This window comes from Triturus cristatus, chromosome 2_2 (genome assembly GCF_964204655.1).
Source record: "Triturus cristatus chromosome 2_2, aTriCri1.1, whole genome shotgun sequence".
Classification (NCBI taxonomy): Eukaryota; Metazoa; Chordata; class Amphibia; order Caudata; family Salamandridae; genus Triturus; species Triturus cristatus.
The window spans coordinates 1,011,754,449-1,011,774,856 of NC_140582.1; the positions used below are offsets into that span (position 1 = coordinate 1,011,754,449).

Here is a 20,408-nt window from a genome sequence, read left to right on the forward strand (position 1 = left end):
GATTTGAAGTCGTACTAATATTTATTGGTCCTGGATTACGTTAGTGGCCTAGTAATTAATGGTTCAATTTTATTCGTAGGTCTTCGTACTTCAGGGACTTTTTGCTGAAACGAATTCGTTTTGTATTGGAATCTGTACACAACTCGGCATTGCCGTCTAAGGGGTAAGAGTTGAGATTGAGAGTCAGTTCGATGTCAATATTGGCGGATTTTGACCAGTCCAATGAGATAATTATGTATAAATTGTTTTTGTAGGTGGTCGTGAGTTCAGGCCAGATATCCATGGGGTTGTCCATTATCTTATTTTGGAATTGACAACGTAATTGAAAAAATATTACAATTGGATATTTAATTAAGGTGAGAATAGATGTTTGTAAACCCGTGTGTATGTTGTCAGCTTTATTTCAGTTCCTAATACTTACTTTGTGGATATTATTTTTAGGGTTACGCACCAGTTTTTAATTTTTTGAGGATATTGCTAGCAGTTATACAAGACAGTGGGAATTAAAAGGTATCGATATTTATCTGTTTTCTTTAATTCTAAAAACGCATGGATTTACTTTTGCCTCATGTGTGACGTAGTCAGTGATTGTACATAACTTTGTACTGTTACAGGTTTTCAATATATCAGGAAGAGAGGTACAGATTTATGTATGTGTTGGTTTGATGCACTGAGCATGTTACTCACTAGGGTTGGTGAGTTAATCAATACCTGGTAATTAATTTGTCACGAGAAGATAATTCTGATCATTTAAAGTGAGGACAAACTGGAAGTTATTTTAGATAGTGTTTTTCACTATTAAATGCTGATTATTTAAATATTTTTTATATACACGGAGCACCTGTATGAACATGGTCAGTCTTACTTAACACTATTGATTCCTCTGCACCAGTTTATAAGATGGGGCATGTATATGTTTGAAATTAATTATCATTATAATTTTCAACAAATGATATTTGTATTGCTTCCAGCCCTGAGGAAGTCGTATGGGTTAATCCCTTCAAACGACGAAACGCGTTGGGAGTGAAAGACTCTTTTGTGAATAAACAAGAGGAACAGAAATCTCCATTGAATAATTTCTTCTCATTGTTAAATTTATGGTCATATTTGAATTGATATATAGCGTGTGTATCAATAATAATAATTGATTATATCAATCTTTGATTGAGCCTTTTGGGGATTTGGGTGTTGTTCCCTATATTGATAGCACCGCTGGTGATTGCTAATTATACTTAAATAATTTGTGGAATCTTGTTTGGAGCGCCATATCGCCTTTCACACCCACTTGTATTGTGGTTGACAAGGTTGCCCTTACCGAAAATCAGAGAGTTGTTGGCTGTGACAAAAGGAGTGAGGAGTGAGATGATTTTCCACTGTTGACTTATCCGCAATCTACCATCAAGTGGGGCTTCATCGGGCTAGAAGGAATTTGGTGGCATTTATCACACCTTTTGTGTCTTCTAGATTATTGCCGCCGTTTGGGCTTGTCTCAGTGGCCGCGGTGTTCCAGAAACTCATGCACACATTTTAAGGAACAAAGTGATGTTAAGTATTTTCAAGATGACATCTTAGTGGTAGAGATTTACTGCAGAGGAACATGACAGCAGGCTGACAGATGTTTTAGCAATTTCAAAAGAGAATGGTTTAATGGTGGAATGCAATAAATGTAAATTCTGCATGAAATCAGTGACATATTTGGGTCATGTAATTAGCAAGGAAAGAATTTTTTCGAAGAAAGAAATTAAGGATGGAATTGGTGAATCTCCTGCCCCTACTAACAGAGATGAAGTAAGGTCCTTTTTAGGTCTCTTGGAAATGTATTCCAGATTTGTGAAGAATTTTGGAGCGAAGACTTTTGGGTGAAGGCAATTGCTAAAAGAATGCAAGACCTTTGAATGGAATGAGGATGTGCATGAGGAATTTGTCAGCATTAAAAGGAACATAAGTACTGCACTTCCATTGCAAGAACTTGATCTTAATTCTAGCACCATGCTTACCACGGTTGTTAGTGGTAAAGGTTTGGGGCAGTGCTGATTCAGGATTAGGAAGGAAGTGGAGGAAACAGTTGTGTTTGCTTCACTTTTCTTATCCCCTGCAGGGGTGAAGTACTCCGTCATTGAAAAATAAATGTTAGCGTGTGTTTGGGCAAGGAGTACGTTTAGACAGTACTAATAGGGTTCTGATTTCCTGGTGTGCACTGATCATAAACCCTTGTTGAAGGTTTTTACTGCGGAAGGGTCTGCTGGCGCTACCCCTCGGTTGACAAGGATGACACTCAGGTTATTTGATTATAATTAAAAAGTGGAGTACATCCCAGGGCGCAGGAATAAGGTAGCTGATTTTTAGAATATGTCTCCTGGTAGTGGGGAGGTTTCCTTGCAGGATGGGTGGCACAAGTACAGTGTGGCCATTTTTGGTGAGGAAGGCATGGCCATTCTTTAGAACGAGTGGATAGAGAAGTATAGAGTGGATAAGGTTATTGAGGAAATTAAGAAGTTTGTGGTGGAGGGATGGCCTGCGAAGAACACACTTGATGAGGAAGTTAAGAAATTTTGGGGACTCAGAGAGGAATTGGTTTCTATTGAGGGGTCACAAAGTGGTTCCTCCAAGTGATTTGAGAGGAAGGATTCTGGAATTAATGCATGAGAGGCATTTAGGAATCGTTAAATCTAAAAAAAGGATCACGATTGTTTACTGGTGGCCAGGATTGGACTCAGAAATGCAAATGTTTGTGCGACAATGTAGTAGTTGTAGCGGTGCTGACAAGTCCCTGAATATGTTGAGACCTCCCTTGGGTGTGAAGGAGTTACCAGAGGTCCTTGGCCAACGTTGGCTGTGGACATTTTGGGCCCCATTCTGGAGAAGAAGGGTGAGCTCAAATTGGTCATTGTCCTTATGCATTTGACAGAAGTGGGAGTGTTTGCTAAAGTGGATGCAGATGTGGTTGTCTTGTTTTTGGAAGGGGCCTTTCTGAGGGAGGGCATTCCTAAGAATTTAGTGAGTGAGCACGGTCCACAGTTTAGGGCAGACAAAGTGGAAACCTTTCTCTCCAGGAATGGAGTGTGTGCTGTGCACACAGCGATATACCATCCAGAAGAGAATTACTGTATGGAGAGGTTCAACCGTGTGGTTATGGGTAGTGTACAAGTGGCTATGAATGCTGTAAAGAATTGGGAAAAGGATGACCGGTTACAGTCCATTTAAAGTGTTGAGAGGACGTGAACCGTTTTCCAAGGATAATATGGCCAGGATGTCTGAAGATTTGCAGAGTAAATAGTCTCTTGCGGAGGTAACGGAGAATTTGTTGCTGGCACAAAGAACAACAATGATTACTATGATAAAAAGAGAACTGTGAAGAGTGTTTTATTACAGAAGAATGATTAGATGCATGTCAAAATTGATCGAAATGTCAAGCAGGGCAGTAGTACGCTTTCCAGGCCTCTCCTAGTGGTAGGGGTTTTTGCTTGTTCAGCAAAATTGTCGGGTGGCACGGTCTGGCATTTAATAGGCTGGATAGGTGCAACCAAGGTGATAAAACATTGGGGACAAGTTCAAATGGATTTTTGATTGAGAAGTGGTTGTGCCAAGATTTAAATCCAAGTGGAACTAGTGGAGAAAATGCCACTGGGTATGAGCAGGGATGTGAAGGAGTGGAGACAGCGGTGTCTGCAGGAACCAGAGGGGACATGCCACTGGTAATGAGCAAGGTTGCGAAGGAGTGACTGCTGTAGAGTGTGTGAAGGGAGTGGTGGCAGGACTACTTTTCTGAATGAAATGTCCAAGACCAACATTGGGGGGAAGGAATGTTTCTTGTCCTAAGATGTTTTGAGGAGTTCATTGTGTGTTAGACTGTTGTTTAGGAAATTTGGGGAAGTACAATTTGGGGTGTTTCACATTTCTTTTGTATGTTGTATTGTTAGACATACCTTGTTCAGTTATTTAATGCGTAAGGTTCAACTGTGTAGATATTTCAGTTTTATCTTTTGTTGTGTTTTATAGAGGAGAAGGATGTGTGGCATTCGTATTCCACGTATGCACCTAACTTGTCCTGGTGATTGTTACCAAGAACAGGGGGGTTTCTGGAATGTGAACTGGCAGTTAGCCAGACTGAGAGGAATGGCTGAAGAATTAGATGTGTTTGCCTGCTTTCCTATAGTAAATACTTTTAAATTACCTGAGTGTCCAGCCGTGTTGGAAGTGGATACTACATGGTTGATGCCTGACAGAGACCTAGTTGTTAAGTTGTGGCAATGCTTATGCTATTCACAAACCCTGGCCTTTTGTCTTACTGACTTCTGCATAACCACTTTAATAAATGTTTACTTTAGTAACCATTCATTTGTTGCATAATTGTTACATTTGGTGACAAGCACAAGATCCCGTGGCCAGTGTCTGATCAGTGAGAGAGTGTAAGGAGGAATTCCTTACTGTTGCTTGCGGCTCCCGAGATCTCTGCCATGTGGCACACAGCTGCTTCTGAATTCTCTGAGGAGCAGCCCATGGCGGCTCTTGGCTCCTCTGTCTTGCGACCTATGAAGATTTCATAGGGGGTTATTATTGGTGGAGGTGGTGATGCAACAGCTGCCGACACTGCCTCCATCTTGGATTGGGTGCCACACAGGTGCCAGGGAGATATTCCTGCATGCAAACGCCTGACATATGCCACATGCAGCTCTCTGTAGGGACATATATAGTTGTGGGGTACATTAAAAATACCACATATTTGTTCTCAATTTAAAAATGCATTTCAGCTAAAAAGCACATTTTCTTTCCTTACCTTACCCCAATCTAAGATGGCTCACCATTTTCTTACATAGATCACTTACTGTTGTCCTGAGACCAGTTGCATCACCATTGTTTCTACGTTGCTCCTTCCTGATCTTCACGTCAAGAGGTTCTCTCTAGCATCACCTAGAAGACATACTCTTGACAGAGAGGTCCTGATCTCACCATACCGAATGAGAGTGGTATGAATTATTGTGTAGTGTTAAATGAGTCCACATATCCCTGATCAAGCTCACATACAAGATTGTACTGCCGCATGTCAGGCACACTCACAAGAGGACGTGACATAGCCAGTAATGAAAAGTGGTGTTGTGCTTCTTTTTGCTTAAATCGTTGAAAACAGGACTCGGTTTAACTTAGGAAAAGACACAAATTACATAAGACCCTAATATCCTGGTGTACAATGAGGAAGAAGGACAAAATAGGTGAACTACCGAACAAAGACACAATTATGGCCAGAAGAAATGATAAAATACAGGAGAGGAAAAGAACAAAACCTACAAACATTTAAACAGGCGATTGGTGAATGTGAAACTGCAATGGAACCAATGCAATGTACATTCTAGTTTGATCCATTAAAACTAGCTAACAAAGTAAATGATCATGGTTAGAACTGGAGAACGGAGAAAGCTAGAATGTTTCCAAAGTTGCATTATTCTAATAAAGAGCAAACATGGAAAATGGATTGGCAAACCAAGATGATGTTGAGTCAAGCATGGTTGGCACGTATGTCTTACCAGGCATAGAAAACAATGATGTAGGACGTCTCATCCCACTGACAAACAGTGCCCATGATCAGACACCGGCTATAAATAACAAGACTTGTCCACTGTACAGCAGTTTTGTGAGAGAAACACGGCCACAGATGGAGGTTAGACCAACATGTAAATGGAAGAACTGTCTTTGGTATTGATTTGTACATATATCTTTTATTTCACATTTTTTATCCAGTTATTTTGCAGGACAATGAAGTCATTATGTTATACTGTTGTGCTAGTTTCACCATTTTGAATTGGTGTAGGGAGAGGAAACGTGTATTGGATGTATGTCTTCTGTGGCCCCGCTATCATGTGGTGCTTCTCCCAACACAAGTGTGCCATAGTTGGTTGGATCATTCATTTAGGTCAATTGCCGGGCTATTTACTAAGATAGGGCTTCTCTCTACGCCTGTTCTGGTGCACATTAGGCAAATTATAAGAAACATTTTTGTAGGGATGCTTAATTTGAGCTTTGCACTTAATTGTTAGCACTGGCTATAGAGACAGGCCACTGTAGTGTTTTCCCCAGCCTGGGAGCATGCAAATTAACATGCCACACACGGAACTCAATAACAGATGTCTTTATTCCTCCATATAAGATCACACACTCCATGCATTTCATCATAACTTTTATAACCCCACTTTAACACCTCCCAGCAGATTACGTAATTCCTGTTTATAGTCCAGCCAGAACTGCAAGGGTCCTAGCATACATATTATCAAGACACTACATCTCCCCGTTTGTTAAATATAAAGTCAAGACACCATTAGCATCATAGTTCCTCATTGAGTCGTGAAGACGCTCACATTGGTCTGCCAGATCAGTTGGTATCAGGTAGTTGAGGTGCACCTTGATTAGACATCGATGACATAGACTCAGATGCTTAATCTGGACATTTAGGCTGGATCACCTCACTCTGGACCTAGGGAGCTCACGAACATCGAGACAGGTGTTTAAAGGGTGACGAGTCCCGGGTGATGGACTTTCCGGGACAATGAGCTGTCACCATGTGTCCCTTACACATTACAGCACTCAAAGGGTCGACAGCAAATGAAGTGTTCGTTTTCTCCTTCTGTTTCTGTTTAACCAGTACCCAGTCCCCTTTGTCGAAGACTGTTTCCTTGGTCGTTGGCGCTTGTCAGCATATTTTTTCATTTTGCACTTATGAGAAGTATCTCTGACACAAACCTTATTGGCATTCATTGATCAGTCAGATGTCCATTGTGGTGGTTTGGTTCTGATGACTCCCCCCAAATAGCAAGGTGGCAGGACTCTTACCAGTTGTGTAGTGAAGAGTTGATCGCTAGGCACAAAGGGCTTGGCACATGGATTGGTTTAGATTGATTCCTTCCATCGATGCTAGTTGAATTACCCTCTTGAGGGTCACCATGAATCATTCAACAACACCATTGGCTTGGGACCAGAGAGATGTACTGTTTTGATACTTGACATTGACTCGAACAAGAAACATCTTGAATTCTTTGCTATTGAAAGGTGGGCCATTATCAGATTTGAGAATAGAGTGGATGCCCCATGCAGCAAAGAAGTCACCAAGCCTCTCAATGACTTTGTCATGGGTTGTTGATGATCAGCTTTCTACCAAAAAAAAACACGAATATTCATCAATGACAACCATGAGATGAGGTCCATTTCCTTGAGGCCAAATAAATCAACTGCAAATCTCTCCCAGGCATGCACAGGAAGGTCAGACATTGTCAATGGATGCTTCATCATCTTGGGGAATAAACAGTTACAAAGGTGGCACGCTTTCAGCTCTTTCTCAACTCGTTCATCTAGGCGAGGGAACCACACTCTGTCTCTTAGAGCTCTTTTGGAGGTGACAATGCCATGAAGTCCTTCATGGGCCAGCTCAATGATTTGCTGTCTCATACTCTCAGGTATGATGATTCTCGAGCCTCTCAATATGATGCTTTCTAAGGTGATGGATAGCTCAACATGTACATTTTTGAATTTCTGGAATTCAACATCAGCTAAAGGTTGAATATACGTTTCTTCCAAGACTGCATTGTAATGAGGTCTTTGAGGGTAAGCATGTCTTTATCTGCATTTGTAGCAGCAATAATCTGTTCAATGGATAAAGCTGCTGGCATGCTGGACCTCACAATAAAATTGAAATACTCTTCAGCTGCTTTGGATGTTGAACTGTGGCGATGTAGCGGCACTCGAGAAGAGTAATCTGCAGGGTTTTGATCATTCCTCAGCTTGTGTTCAATCGCATAGTTGATTTCTTGCAGTCGCAACTCCCACCTCTCGTGAGGGGGCATCTTAACTTTTGGGTTACCAAAGATAGTGAGCAACGCCTGTTGATCCGTGATGACAGTAAAATGTTTTCCATATAGAAGCACATGAAAGTGTTTTCAGGCCCACACTACAGCCAGACTCTTCTTTTCCGGCTGAGAATAGGCACGTTCTGTGTCAGAACTGACATAAGTGAGAGCCCACCCAATTCTCCTATATTTCACTTGCTGTAGAGTGGTAGGCGTGGATGTTCCCGATATCACAAGCGAGTGTGCGGATAGCACCCAGGTAAACAGGTAAACTAGTGCCCACGCCACATTTCTTGGATATAAATATATATATATATATATATATATATATATATATGTGTGTGTAGGTACCACCTGTGGCTTGTGTTATCCCTGCATGATATTGTTGATTTCCAACCTATTTAAATGCATTCATGTTTATTCTAAGATGCATGCATGCAAAATACAGACCATACTAATAGGACCTTTCCCAGTATGGCCATAGCTGAAAGAGAATAAGCATCAGGAGAAATCATCAATAGACATTCCTTATTAGGATGTCTCATTATATCTGCCACCTTGCGCAATGAGGGGTATTTCACTGATATTTGGCATGCTTTACTGCACTTTAAGAAGTGGTGCCAGAAATAATGAGACATCCTGATAAGGAATGTCTATTGATAATTTCTCCTGATGCTTATTCTCTTTTCAGCCATGGCCATACCGGAAAAGGTCCTAGTAGTAAGGTCTGTATTTTGCATGCATGCTTCTTAGAATGAAAATGAATGCATTTAAATAGGTTGAAAATCAACCATATCACGTAGGGTAAAAACCAAATTAGGTCCTGAAGAAACCCGACTGACCCCAACAGGCAACTACACAGCTGAAACATGTCAACCTATGGATGTTAAGGATCATAGAATCCTTACGACATCTCACTGTTTTTTATTATTACCCTAGACTTCACTCATTTAAAGTTTACCAGAGAAGCTATATGCATTTTTTATCGCACTCACTTAATTTACTGCACCCACTTCCTAAGGAGCTCTGCTTACAAACACGTAGAGCCTGCCAACTCACATTAGGTGATCTGGGTGTTAGTCCAGTGATGAAGCAAGCCACATGTGGTACCTGTGGGTGAGAACCCCACACATATATATGTATATCCAAAGAATGTGACATGGGCACTAATTTACTGGGGTGCCATCCACACACTCGCTTGTGATAACTGGAACAGCCATGCATACAACTCTACAGCCGGTGAAAGATAGGAGACCTGGGTGCACCCTCCCTTATGTCAGTTCTAGTTAACAGTTTGGTAAGTTGAGGGCCCATCCGTATAAAAGCTTTCTCATTCCTTCTGAGTTTTGATGGACATTCTGTTTCAGACAGGCTTCAACTGGCATAAGACACAATGCGTCTCTGAGCATTTGGATGGCCATTGTGTTGAGCAAGAATTGTCCCCAGCCCCTCCGGGATCGCGTGTACTTTGGGTTCAGTATGTAAATTGGGGTCAAAATAGGCAATTTTGGTTGCATTCTCAATCACATTTTTTATTTGTTTGAAATGTTGGCCGCATTCAAGAGACCACAGGAAATGGGCCATTTTGCTTTGTTTAGTCTCTTAATGGGGCACTCACTGTAGCAAAGTCACTAATGTATCTTGAGCAATAACTGTTCATGCCTAAGAAGGATTGCAGCATGGTTACATCTTGTGAGGGGGCAAGCAAATGACAATGCTTGCACTCTATCCAGGTCAGGGGTCATTCAACCATCAGAGAATATGTGCTTAAAGAATTTAAGTTTGGTTTTGTGAAATTCAGACTTTTCTGCATTCAGAGTGATACCTTCATCAGCATGTAATTGGCACACTTGGGTAATAGCCTTGTCATGTTCCTTTTGTGTTGTCCCAAATACCAGTAATTGAAAACGTGTATAACAGGTTGAATTACTTGGCTAGTAACATCCTGAAATATCTTTGCAGCTGAAGACACTCCAAAACTGAGTCTTTTGTATCTGAACAAACAAACATGAGTCAAAAACGTTGTAATGTACAGGCAGTTCCCTTCCAGTTCAAGTTGATGGTATTCTTTGTTCAAGTCATGACGGGAGAAGACTTTGGCTCGGTTTAGTTGCATGATCATGTCCGCTATGTGGGGACCAGGATGTCTTTCTCTCTCAATTGTTTTGTTGGCCTGGCACATATCAACACAAATGCACACTGCACCTCCACTGTCTTTTCGGCACCACAACTATGGGTAAAACCTATGGCATAGGACCAGTGAAGCGTTTAATGATGTCCTATTTCAACAGTGTTTCTAGTTCTTTCTCAACAGCTTCTTCTAAGTAAAAAGCAAATCTGCTGTGCCATTGAGCAACAGGGCAAATGTCCTCATTAATATGAAGTTGCACTGGGCCATGAAACAATGATGGGAACTGATTCACGATTTTAGACTGAGCACGGAGGTAACAGTTGAGCAATATCGGTCCCATATCAGCAGCAGTGGCAAAGCTAAGTAGGCATGCACTGGACGATGTTCCATGAATCAGCGCGTGCACTAATGTCATTTTATGTCTTATGGTTGCTATAAATGACCCTTGACTCCATAGCGGTTTCAAAGCAGCCCACCTTCATGTTTGATGGGGTAAGATGTGGCACAGGAGATAAGCTGTTTTACTGGCATGATATTAATCGATGCACCACTGTCTATAATGAAGATTATGGGTCAACCGTACACCTTTAGTCTAATTTTTTAACAGTATCCAAATGAATTTTGTTGCTCCATTCGGTGATTCTTCTTTGACTTTTGATCTTCTTTGCAAGCAGCCAATCCTACATGTGCATATCATTCCTTAGTAGATATGATGAACGCACATCCGTTGTCATCACTAGCACTTGAATATGATGTTGAAGAGCCTTTATATGATGAACTTGACGATAATTGACTTTGTTTGGTTTCTGTTTGTTGTAACTGATGTTGCATTTTAAACTTGTGGACATGGCTAGAATGCTTCTGGAACCTTCTGGCATCCATTTTCTCATTTTGCTCTGATGCATTTGGTTTCTCTTTCACTTTGCAGACCGTTGTGAGGTCTTTTTCTTTTTCTGAAGCCTTTGCATATCTGTCCTATGGCTGGACATTTACCTTCATGGGGAAATGAAAACCCACATCAGAAGCATAACATTTTCTTCTTTGGAGACGTTGACTCGTGTGGATCTATTTTGTGCTTCTGCTTACTTTTCATGGCCAATGCTGATTATGCACGGTTTCTGCTTCCATGTCAGTAGCTTGTCGATCTGCTCGTTTTTATGCCCTTACAGCCATTAGCATCTTCTCTTAACTGAGTGTCTCTCTCTCTGTGCGTCTTCTGAAAGAGTTTGAAATGCAACCATCGATGACTCTGAGGCGCATGGCTTCTTCATCATTGAAATCACAAAACTTACAGTGTTTGATAAGTGTGTCAAGTCTCTCAACAAACTCATCCATCATTTCACCAGCCTGTTGTTGTGCTTGGTTGAAAATGTACCTTTCATAGTAGATATTATGCATCTGACTGAATTTGGCTTCTAATTCTTATTTTATCTTGTGGCACGAAGTTCCATCAGTTTGTAGACTTTCTTTAGCACTTCTTTCACTCCATCAGCAGCAAGGTTTTTCAAACATTTGATGATGTTCTTATCACCTTTTAGTGCATCTATGAAATCATTGACTGTTTCGATCCATGCAACCCACCTGACACCAGTGTTCTGCTTCTTTGCTGTGTCAAATGACGGTGGTGGTTTCAGGAACACAGCAGCATTGTACTGTGCATTCCTATCTTTCTCCATTGAGAGCACGTGCTGTTCAGACAGCATTCATCATGTGAAGCAGGACTGGCAGTCTCTCCACGCAACACCCTTGTTGCTTGAGCATGGTCCTCTCGTCCGATTTTTGAGGTCATATAGCACTTCACTCACTTATGCTGGTAAGTACATTTCTGCTTTCGTACCTGATTGCCACTGCCTTTAGTATTTGCTTTGTTTGGATGATGGCTGTGTGCTACGGCCCGGCACAGTAGCTCTACTTTCTATCTTGCCAGCGGATTCTGGTGGGCTTTCTGAATGTGCTCCTCTACAAGACCTTCAACTTCTTCAATAGCTGTGTATGGGCTGGAACGGGGCTTTGACTCCACATCCGCCACCCGCAGACTGCTCTGCATCGATACGGGGCGCAAGGGCACACATGGGCAGTGTGCCGTACCGTTACAAACTCTCAGGGAGAACTGCCTTGTCTCTTCGGGCAACGTATCCCCTACTTGTCGCCAGTTGTTGCGTCTTCCCCAGCCCAGGCGCATGCAAATGAACACGTGACACCCAGAGATCTATAACAGATATTTTTATTCCTCCTGGCCTGAAATACTCTGAATTGTCACACTAATAGAGTTCAATGGTTAGTAGTGGTGTTGGTACTGTCACTGGCCGCGCTGACCCACGCAATGGGTGGTGCAGGCTGCAGTGGCTTTTTAAGAAGGGCCCTGTCACTTATTTATTGTTTTACAAATTAAGGACTGATTTATAGGTAGAGATTACATTACTCTTAAAAAATTGTACGCTTTTGCATCTGGTTTCCTCTTCTTTTCCTGTGTACAAACACCCAGTATATAGTCTATAATAAAACAAAGTAATGATATATTTTTCTTGAGTTACTTTTACATTCTACATATTCACTAAAGTGTCACTCAGAAAGCTTTGGAAACTCTGCTTTGGTTGATGTTCACAGTGCTGTGGTCCAGTAGTTCACCAAATGCCCACGTAAAAGGGGAAGTGGCATATTTAAATGTAATACTCTCTGCCCTTCCGAGCCTCTCAGTTTCCTGCCTTTGCAGACGTGCCACAGATGCAGAATGTGTCCACGAAAGGTCCTCTGACTTACTCACAATGGCAGTTTTGTCTGGACTTCTTCTTTGTATACTTTTCGTCAGTTCTTCTGGTGAGTGGCTCCATTTTCTTTTAATAATCTCTAAAGCTCTTGGAGGACGTTCTTTGGCAACTGTGGGGTGGATTCCCAGAAGTGGTACGTCCCAGAATGTATAGGTATTCACTTAGTATGTGCTGATTGTTATTATTAATTCTGCGCAATGAAGCCCCTAGTCACATTTGTGAATTCTGTGACTTTTCCAGATTCCCAGGTGTGCTCCGTTGTCTCTTAAACCTGATACTGTAGACTGCAGACTGTCAGCATGTATAGAGTTTGCGGAAATGTTCATTTGTGGGCCTGACTCTAAATTGCACGTCATGCACTTAGAGGTCTGCAGATTCTCTGATTCTGAATTTTGGAATTCGGTGTGGTTCTGGCACCAAAGGTAGTACAACACGTGCTACAAAGTGTACATTTTTGCCTATGCTTATATTAGCGGAGTTCTCTGCCCTCACTGTGGAGTCTTGCTCCATGTAAGTATAGATTTTAGTAGTAATGTGGGAGGGACACATGGGAGTGGGTGGGAAAAGGTGCAGACTTGCTACTAAAGGGGATGGGATTAGGAAAGAGTATGAGGATCAGGAAAGGGTTTAGACAGGGACATCACCCTCACACACAAGAGTAAGCCAGTTGCATTACTCTGGGGTTGGAGACATGTAACTTACACTTTTGTAGTAAATTTACACTATGAGTTGGTGAAAAACGAAAGTAGTAAGTTTACTACAAAGTGTAAACTTATTCAAAAGTGATTTCTTCACATGATTTCCTCACATGAAACATATTTACCATTTGCACAAATCCATTTCCTCTATAAGCCCTGAAAAAGTGAAGGTGTCTGCTGCCCTTTCAGCCCACTTGCATCTTCTGTTTTATGTGTAGTTTTACAAGTGCAGTTGGGTAGAAGCTTTGCAAGTGTCTGTGAATACCCACTAAATTTGTTCCCAGTATTTGGAATACTCCCATTACTAGCATTCCTGTTGGAATGCTTCAGCCTTTCTGCTAGGTGTATGCTATACATATTCATCGCATACACACAGAGGAACCCTCCATTCACACGTTTAATGTGTCTATACCTTTGACTCTATACAGTGCTCCACTGCCTTTCAGCTACATTTGTGCGATGTAAATGCTACATATATACTTCACATTCCCTCCTTAGTGCTCCCTAATGAGAGAAGAAAGTCCGTCCATCTTGCAGCTTTTCAGCGTTTGTAGGTGTAATCTGTGCACATAAGGGTCTGCTGAACCCCTGATTCAGAATTTTGGAGTCCTGTGTGGTGCTGGCGCTTTTTCCAAACATGTCTGGCACTTACAGCTGGAAATCATAATACTCACTTCAGACTGGATTTTTTGTAAAACTAAGTAAAGTTTTAGGGTAGCTTCATCTAAGGGATACAGCTGTCTTAAACAACCTGCAGTATACTGGTGTTGAGTAAAAAAAAGTGGGTCTGTCCTCATTTTAGGTCTGACCTTTGAAACGGCATAGTTATTTTACTAGGCTATTGTTTTTTCAAAATAATCAAACATAATATACATACAGAAAGGGGCGTTTGGTCAGGAGGCTTCATCCATTGGCCTGTTGAATTATAATTCACATTTTACTTTCGCTTACCAAAGCACATTGTCAAGTACACTTAAAAATGCTTTGATTCTCTCTTGTGGAGAAGTGTGGCTCAATGGTTCGAGCGGCAGACCCTGATGCAGAGGTCTGGCCCGGGACCAGGGTTCAATTCCCGCCTCGGCGGCTCTTGGATTCAATTTCCCCGGATCTGATAATTCTCACCTCGGTGCCTATTCTAATCATGGGTCCCAATGTGCAACTCTGGGCAATAGCTTGCTTAATCTCCACAACGGCCCCCACAGCGCTAAGATGCCTGGCTTCCCCTTGGGGGTGCCCAGGAGTGGACATCTCACAGGAAAACCAGGAAGGGTTCCACAGCGGTATGAATACAGCGCTACGAGACCCCTGGGTAGAAGTGAGCTATATAAGTACAAATACATTTACATTTACATTCAGTGACAAAGCTCATTTAAAGTGTGTTTTCTTAAATGTTATCTCTATGTATTATTTCTAAAAACGGCTACTCAGCATGCATATTGGTGATTTATTTCCTCTCTCATTTTAAAGTTACTATTATAAAGTATTTTTTTGATAAACAAGTTTTTATTAGTTTTAAACACACCACAAACAAAACATTGAGCCTGTCAAGCCACCTGAGTAGTCTTACGGTATGAGGCCACCCCACTCCCCCCGCCCCCACCCGAAGCCTCCCCCCCACCGCCCCCTCCCCCCGAATCTCATATTCATAATACATTGCCCAACCACTTCCCCCATACCCTACGATATTTCCTAGGGCAGCCCCTCGCCTGATAGAGAGTCCGTTCTTGTGCCGCGCACCAGTCCACACCGGCACTCCATTTGGCCAGGCTAGGCGGCTGTGGGCACTTCCATGCCGCCGCAATGTCTCTTTTCGCCACCATTAGTGCCGTCATAAGGAATAACTTCTCAGCCCGTGTGCCATCTAGACCGTCTGTGATGCCCAGAAGGGTGTGTCTAGGATTGTGTGGCACCACCCAGCCCAGGACCTCCGTGAGGTCGGTTTCTATGCCCCTCCAGTAGCCCCCTAATTCTGGACATGACCACACCATATGGATGAAGTCGGCTGGGTCAAAACCACAGCGGGGGCAAGCAGCATCAGGGGAGAGGCCCGCACGGTGCAAACGCGCCAGCGTGAGGTAGGCAGTGTGCAGATAGTAAACCTGAATAAGCCTCAGTTTGGCGGAGACCGTCACCAGCCGGGGGGCCATGAGGGCATCCTGCCAGTCGACCTCGTCCAGGGGGCCCACCCATTCCTCCCACCTTCCCTTCAAGCCTTCTTGGGCCATGGGGGTATTGTTAATAAGTGAACGGTGTATCCGGGATATACCCCCCTCCCTAGGTTACCCAATAGGACCTGGGCCTCCGGGGGGCTATGGTCCGGCAGCCGAACGTCCAGAGGGGTGTAGGTGCGTATGGCGTGTCGCAATTGGAGGTATTTATAAAATTGGGATGAGTGAAGGGAGAAGCGCGCCTGCAGTTCCGCGTATGAGCACATGCGGCCCCCCCGCCAGACATCCCCCAGCTGGGAGGTGCCGAGCAGGTCCCACGATCGAAAACCCTCCAGGGCCGCAACGTCCCGCATCCATGCCCCATGCCATAGGGGAGTGGCACGAGTCAGCCTCCCGGTCCACCGGGTATGGCGAAGCGCCGCTCGCCAGGCCAGGAAGACTGCCCTGGTGATGCCTGGGCAGGAGGCGGGAATGGGAGCACCATACAGGCGGCCCAGAATCCGGGAGAAACCCAAGTCTTCTAATTCAACCCGATAGGCCGGGTCGGACCATCCCCCTCCAAACCAGTCATGAATGACTAGGAGGCGAGTGGCCAAATAGTAGAGGTAAAGATTGGTCATACCGAGCCCTCCATCAAAGGTGGGCAGGCGACATATCGACAAGGCCAGCCGCGGTCGTCCACCACCCCAGAGAAATCTGGTCGCCAACCCGTCCAGCTCACGGAACCAAGGCCTCGGGAACGACACGGGAGTGTTCTGTAATACGTAAAGGAACCGGGGGAGGATCATCATTTTGTAGAGCGCCACCCTCCCCAGCGGGTTGAGCTGGAGCGATTGCCATCGTGCCAGGTCTACCTTGGCTTTCTTAACCAGGGGGGTAACATTGAGAGCCCAGCTGAGGTCTGGGAGAAGGGAGACCCAAATCCCCAGGTATTTGAAGGACAGCCGATGGAGGGGAATATTGTCCTGCCAGTCAAAGCATTCCCGGGAAAGGTGCAAGGGCACAAGGACCGATTTTTGCGGGTTTAAATAGAGGCCAGACGCGTGGCCAAAGCGGCCGAGGATATGGAGTGCACGGGGGCCCGAGCGCGCCGGATCGCTAAGGTATAACAAAACGTCGTCCGCATAGAGGGCTATTCTGTCCGGTTCGAGACCCGGCCACTCCCAGCCCCGGAGGAGAGGGTCCGCTCGGATCAGGGCAGCGAGGAGCTCCATTGCAAGAGCAAAAAGGAGGGGCGACAAGGGGCACCCCTGCCGTGTTCCCCGGCCGATCCGAAACGGCCTCGACAGCGCCCCATTAACCAGCACTCTGGCGCGAGGACGCGCATAAAGGACCCGCACCATTCCAACGAACTTGGGGCCGAAGCCCATGTGGGTCAGGACTTCGAATAGGTACGGCCACCCAACCGAGTCGAAAGCTTTTTCGAAGTCGGCCAGTAGGAGAGTGAGATATGGGGATATTCGATGGCGGTGAGCGAGGGCCACGTGTAGGCGACGAAGGCAATGGCGAGTGCCACGGTCCGGCATGAAGCCGCATTGGTCCGGGTGTACCAAGTGTGACAGAAAGGGCCAGAGCCGCTGAGCCAAGACCGCCGCGTAAAGTTTAATATCAGTATTAATAAGAGAGATCGGCCGGTACGCCGACCTATCACAAGAAGGCAGCGTAGACTTGGGCAGGACCACAATCGTTGCCATGTCGGCTTCCGGGGGGAAGGAGCCGGTGCTCACCGCCTCGGCATAGAGGGCACCCAACCGCGGGACCAAAATGTCTTTATAGGTGGCATAGAACTCCTGGGGGAAGCCGTCCGGTCCCGGGGTCTTCCCCGCGGATGTGCGCCCTATCGCGTCCCCAATCTCCTCAGGAGAGATAGGCACCTCCAGACCCTCCCAGTCACTGGACCGAAGACAAGGAAGCCGTACACTATTAGTTGCAAGTAGCGAGGCCAAAGATAAGTCCGACGCCCGGGCCCGGTACAATTGCGAGTAATATTGAGTGAAGGCGTCTGCCATTGCCACGGACGAGGACTGGAGCCGGCCATCCGAGTCAGCCACCGCCGGGATGATGCGCGATGCCTTCGGGTAAGTGGCCAGCCAGTGCAGCAATGCCCCATTCTTATCACCCCACCCGTAGACCCTCGCCACCGAGGATTGCCAGAGGAGTTTGGCCGCCTCGAGCGACCGCTGACGAATCTCTTCCCGCAACAGCCTCAGCCGCCGGGCTTCAGCCGGGTCTCCACCCTCAGAGAGAGATTGTTCCATCCGTAATGCCTGGGCCTCGCAGGCGGTAAGCTGTTGGAGTTGCGTCCGGCGATGCCGCACCACCAGTGCCTTGGCGGCCCCCCTGATAGTGGCCTTACAAGCCTCCCACAGGGTCCCCGCCGAGGAGACCGACCCATCGTTGTCGCCAAAATATTGCGTCAGTGCGGACCCCACCTCTTTACAGAGCTTCTTGTCCTGGAGAAACCAGGCATTGAACCGCCACATCTGGCGGGCCCCACTGGGCGGGGGACCCAGACCCAGCAGGACTGGAGAATGATCAGATATCCCCCTGGGAAGGATACGGACGTCTTGGATGCCTGCACAGTCGGTGGATGGGACAAAGATCGCATCAATTCGTGCGTGAGTGTGGTGGGCGGCCGAGGTGTGAGTGTATTGCCGCTCGTGTGGGTGCCAGATTCGCCACGCGTCGCATAAGCCCTGAGCCTCTGCCCAGCTCCCCAGCTGCCTCGCCCGCGCGGCGCGGGGCGCCGACACCGGACCTAAGGAGTCAAGCTGTGGAGCCGATACGGCATTGAAGTCCCCTCCCAAAACAATGGTGCCCGGTGAGAGAGTCGCCAACAAGGATGCGACGTGGGATAAAGCCTGTGACAACCCGGCGGGCGGCGCGTAGAGTGACAGGAGGTGGAGCGGCCGACCTTCCAACGTGCCGCTAACTGCGATCGCCATCCCGAGGGAGTCAGGGAGCACTCGGGTGCAAACAAAAGGGAGGGAGCGGCGCAGCAGGACGGCGACCCCCGAGATCCTCGGGAAAATCCAGAGTGCCATACCCGGTCATACCCATATCGCGCCAAAAAGGGACAGTTTTCGCCGAGCAGGTGGGTTTCTTGAAGCAGGAGCACATCGGCCTCCATGCGCTGGGCGTACTTAAGAACCGCAGTGCGCTTGAGTCTGTCCAGTAAGCCATTCACGTTCCAGGACAGGACGCGCACTTGAGCTTTGGAGGCGGGGTCACCCATGGAAGTGAAAGGAATGGGGCGCATTAGGACTCAATTGGGCAAGGGAGGCCAGGACTGCGGGCCCCCCGCTAGGGGAGGCCCGCGGGCAGCGCAGGAGAGCGAGTGGCTGCAGAGCAGCCGCGGGCGACTGCATGGAGAGGTGTGACAGCGCGCAGTGTGTAGTGCACCAGATGAGGCTCAACAGAAAACAGATCCAACCCAAACAAAACAGCTTCCCAAGGAGAAGCAACCAACAGGACCCCAACCCCCACCCCCCACCATACACTTCAAGAACGGAAGCATCTGTCGCCCTAACTGACCCAACAATTACAAAACCCCAAGTCTAAATGCTCGGGTGTAAAGAGCGTGGTGGACCCCTCCTGAAGCACGGATTCCAGTATCGCGCCTTAGGTAGTTGCGGGAAATCTTAAGATTGCAAAGCTCCCCCAACCCTGCCCTCGACCTGGGCCGCCGCCCCTCCTTGTGGATGCCTGAAGCGTACAGCAAGTTACATAGTAGGACTGCGGGAGAGGTCGGACAAGTCAATCTGTACGTTGAGAGGAGTGGGAGACCCACCCGGCAGGGGCGACGGGCGGCCCCGGAGCCCCCCATCCGCCCGGGATGATGCACCGGAGGAGGCCGAGGAGTCCCTCACTTGCCTCTCAGAGGCGTTGGCAGACCGGGTCCGCGCCTTCACCGCGCCTCTGCGCAGTCGGGACTGTGTGCGCCTCCTGCGCCCCGGCCGCCGGGTGCCAGCCGCATCGCGGTCCCGGGGCACAACAGCAGACGACGCCCCAGCGGGCTGGCGCAGAGGCCTTTCCTCCGTGAGCCAAGTCCAGGCTGCCCGGGGGGTATCAAAGAACAGCGTCTTGTCCCGGAAAACCACTCGAAGACGGGCCGGGAATTGGAGCTGGTATTGAAGGCCCAGGGAGCGCATCTTTTGCTTCACCTCCGTGTAGGAGCGGCGCTGCTCCTGGACCTCCCGGGTGTAGTCCGGGAAGATCATAATGGTGTGGTTGTTGAAAGTTAAAGGGCCTCGTGCCCGCGCCTCTCGCAGGATAGCGTCCCTGTCCCTAAAGTTGAGGATCCGAAGGATAAAAGGGCGCGGGGGGCTCCCACGGGAGGTTTGGCCGCCAACGACCGGTGCGCCCTCTCCACCACGAACCAGGTCGACAGGCCGGTCGCCGGCATCCAAGACTTAAACCACGTCTCAAGGAAGTCGTCAGCTCGGGCAGACTCAACCCCCTCCGGAAAGCCCACCAGGCGAAGGTTGTTGCGACGGGCGCGATTTTCGGCATCTTCTGCCCGCCTGTGTAGTTCCTTGGATTGGGTTGTGAGCTCCCGGACCTGGTCCTGTAGTAGGTGAATGTCATCCTCCGCCGTGGAGATCCGGGACTCCGCTTCCGTAATGCGAGTTGTGGCGTTGCGGAGATCTTGCCGCAGGAGCGCAACATCGACCTTCACCTCCCCAACCATCCCCTCCAGGGATGTGCGGGAGGCATCAATGGCCTGAAGGATGACGGCCAAGTCCTTGTTCGGGGCTGGAGCCCTCCCCCCCGCCCGCGCCCGGCAGGTCCGAGCTCGTGAATTGGTCAAT

At 46.7% G+C, this 20,408-nt stretch overlaps 1 protein-coding gene across 2 annotated transcripts in view; it reads left to right on the forward strand.

Annotated features, from left to right (window-relative positions):
* The first annotated feature begins 12,674 nt into the window (after positions 1-12,674).
* Positions 12,675-20,408, forward strand: part of LOC146863077 (uncharacterized) — a 203,197-nt gene continuing 195,463 nt past the window's right edge. The window contains exon 1 of one of the 2 annotated variants that reach the window (XM_085643339.1): positions 12,675-12,780. In XM_085643339.1, coding sequence (XP_085499465.1) covers positions 12,729-12,780 — 52 coding nt within the window. In that variant the 5' untranslated portion in view covers positions 12,675-12,728. The remainder of the gene's footprint in view (positions 12,781-20,408) is intronic. The other variant, XM_085643340.1, reaches the window with a different exon arrangement.